The sequence below is a fragment of the Antrostomus carolinensis genome, unplaced genomic scaffold (assembly GCF_000700745.2).
Source record: "Antrostomus carolinensis isolate BGI_N321 unplaced genomic scaffold, ASM70074v2 scaffold32959, whole genome shotgun sequence".
NCBI lineage: Eukaryota > Metazoa > Chordata > Aves > Caprimulgiformes > Caprimulgidae > Antrostomus > Antrostomus carolinensis.
Window position 1 is genome coordinate 6,046 of NW_010337188.1, and position 682 is coordinate 6,727.

General features: G+C 61.6%; 1 protein-coding gene across 1 annotated transcript in view; it reads right to left on the bottom strand.

Moving 5' to 3' along the window:
- Positions 1 to 495, bottom strand: part of LOC104530504 (ATP-binding cassette sub-family A member 3-like) — a 2,118-nt gene extending 1,623 nt beyond the window's left edge. Inside the window, exons 1-2 of the mRNA XM_010175099.1 lie at positions 324 to 495; positions 51 to 221 (exon numbers count right to left, since the gene is read on the bottom strand). Of these exons, the coding sequence (XP_010173401.1) occupies positions 51 to 136 (86 nt within the window). The 5' untranslated portion in view covers positions 137 to 221; positions 324 to 495. The remainder of the gene's footprint in view (positions 1 to 50; positions 222 to 323) is intronic.
- Between the last annotated feature and the right edge of the window lie 187 nt (positions 496 to 682).

Consider the following 682-nt stretch of genomic DNA (forward strand, 5'->3'; position numbering starts at 1 on the left):
TCGGTTGCTCCCCAGTCTCTCATGCCAAGCCCTGCCCTGCCAAGTGTCACCTGTGGGAGGTGAAGATGATGGATTTGCCGCACTCCCGTGTCCGTGTCACCGCATCCCAGAGCAAACGCCGGGCCACAGGGTCCATGCCGGTGGAGGGCTCATCCAGGAAGATGACAGGGGGACCACCAATGAGGGCAATGCCAGCACTCAGCTTCCGCTTGTTACCACCGCTGCAGGAGACAGGAATGGGGCCAGAGACCCACCATGAGCACAGGGAGAGCAACACAAGATGAGGGGCAGAGGCGATGGGGTGTCTCCACATCTGCCCTCACCTGTAGGTCCTCACGGGCGGGGGGCCCCAGGAGCCGCCCTCTCAGCATGTTCTCCACGCAGCTGCCGATGTAGCGCTCGGGGATGCCCCGCAGGCGGGCGTACATGCTGAGGGTCTCACGGCCCGTCATGTGGTCCAGGAGGGCATCAAACTGTGGGCAGTAGCCGATCCGCTGCTGGACCTTGGGACAAGAGGAACCCAACAGGGATTAGCTCACAGGCAAGGTCTCTGCAAGGAGGTGTCCTTGGCACCCACAGGGCTTTGCTGCACCTCAGTAAGGTTCCTGCTCAAAGTGATGGGGACCAAGTCGCAGCTCTGAAACCCTGGGGTGAATCACAGAATCCCAGACTGGTGGGGTTG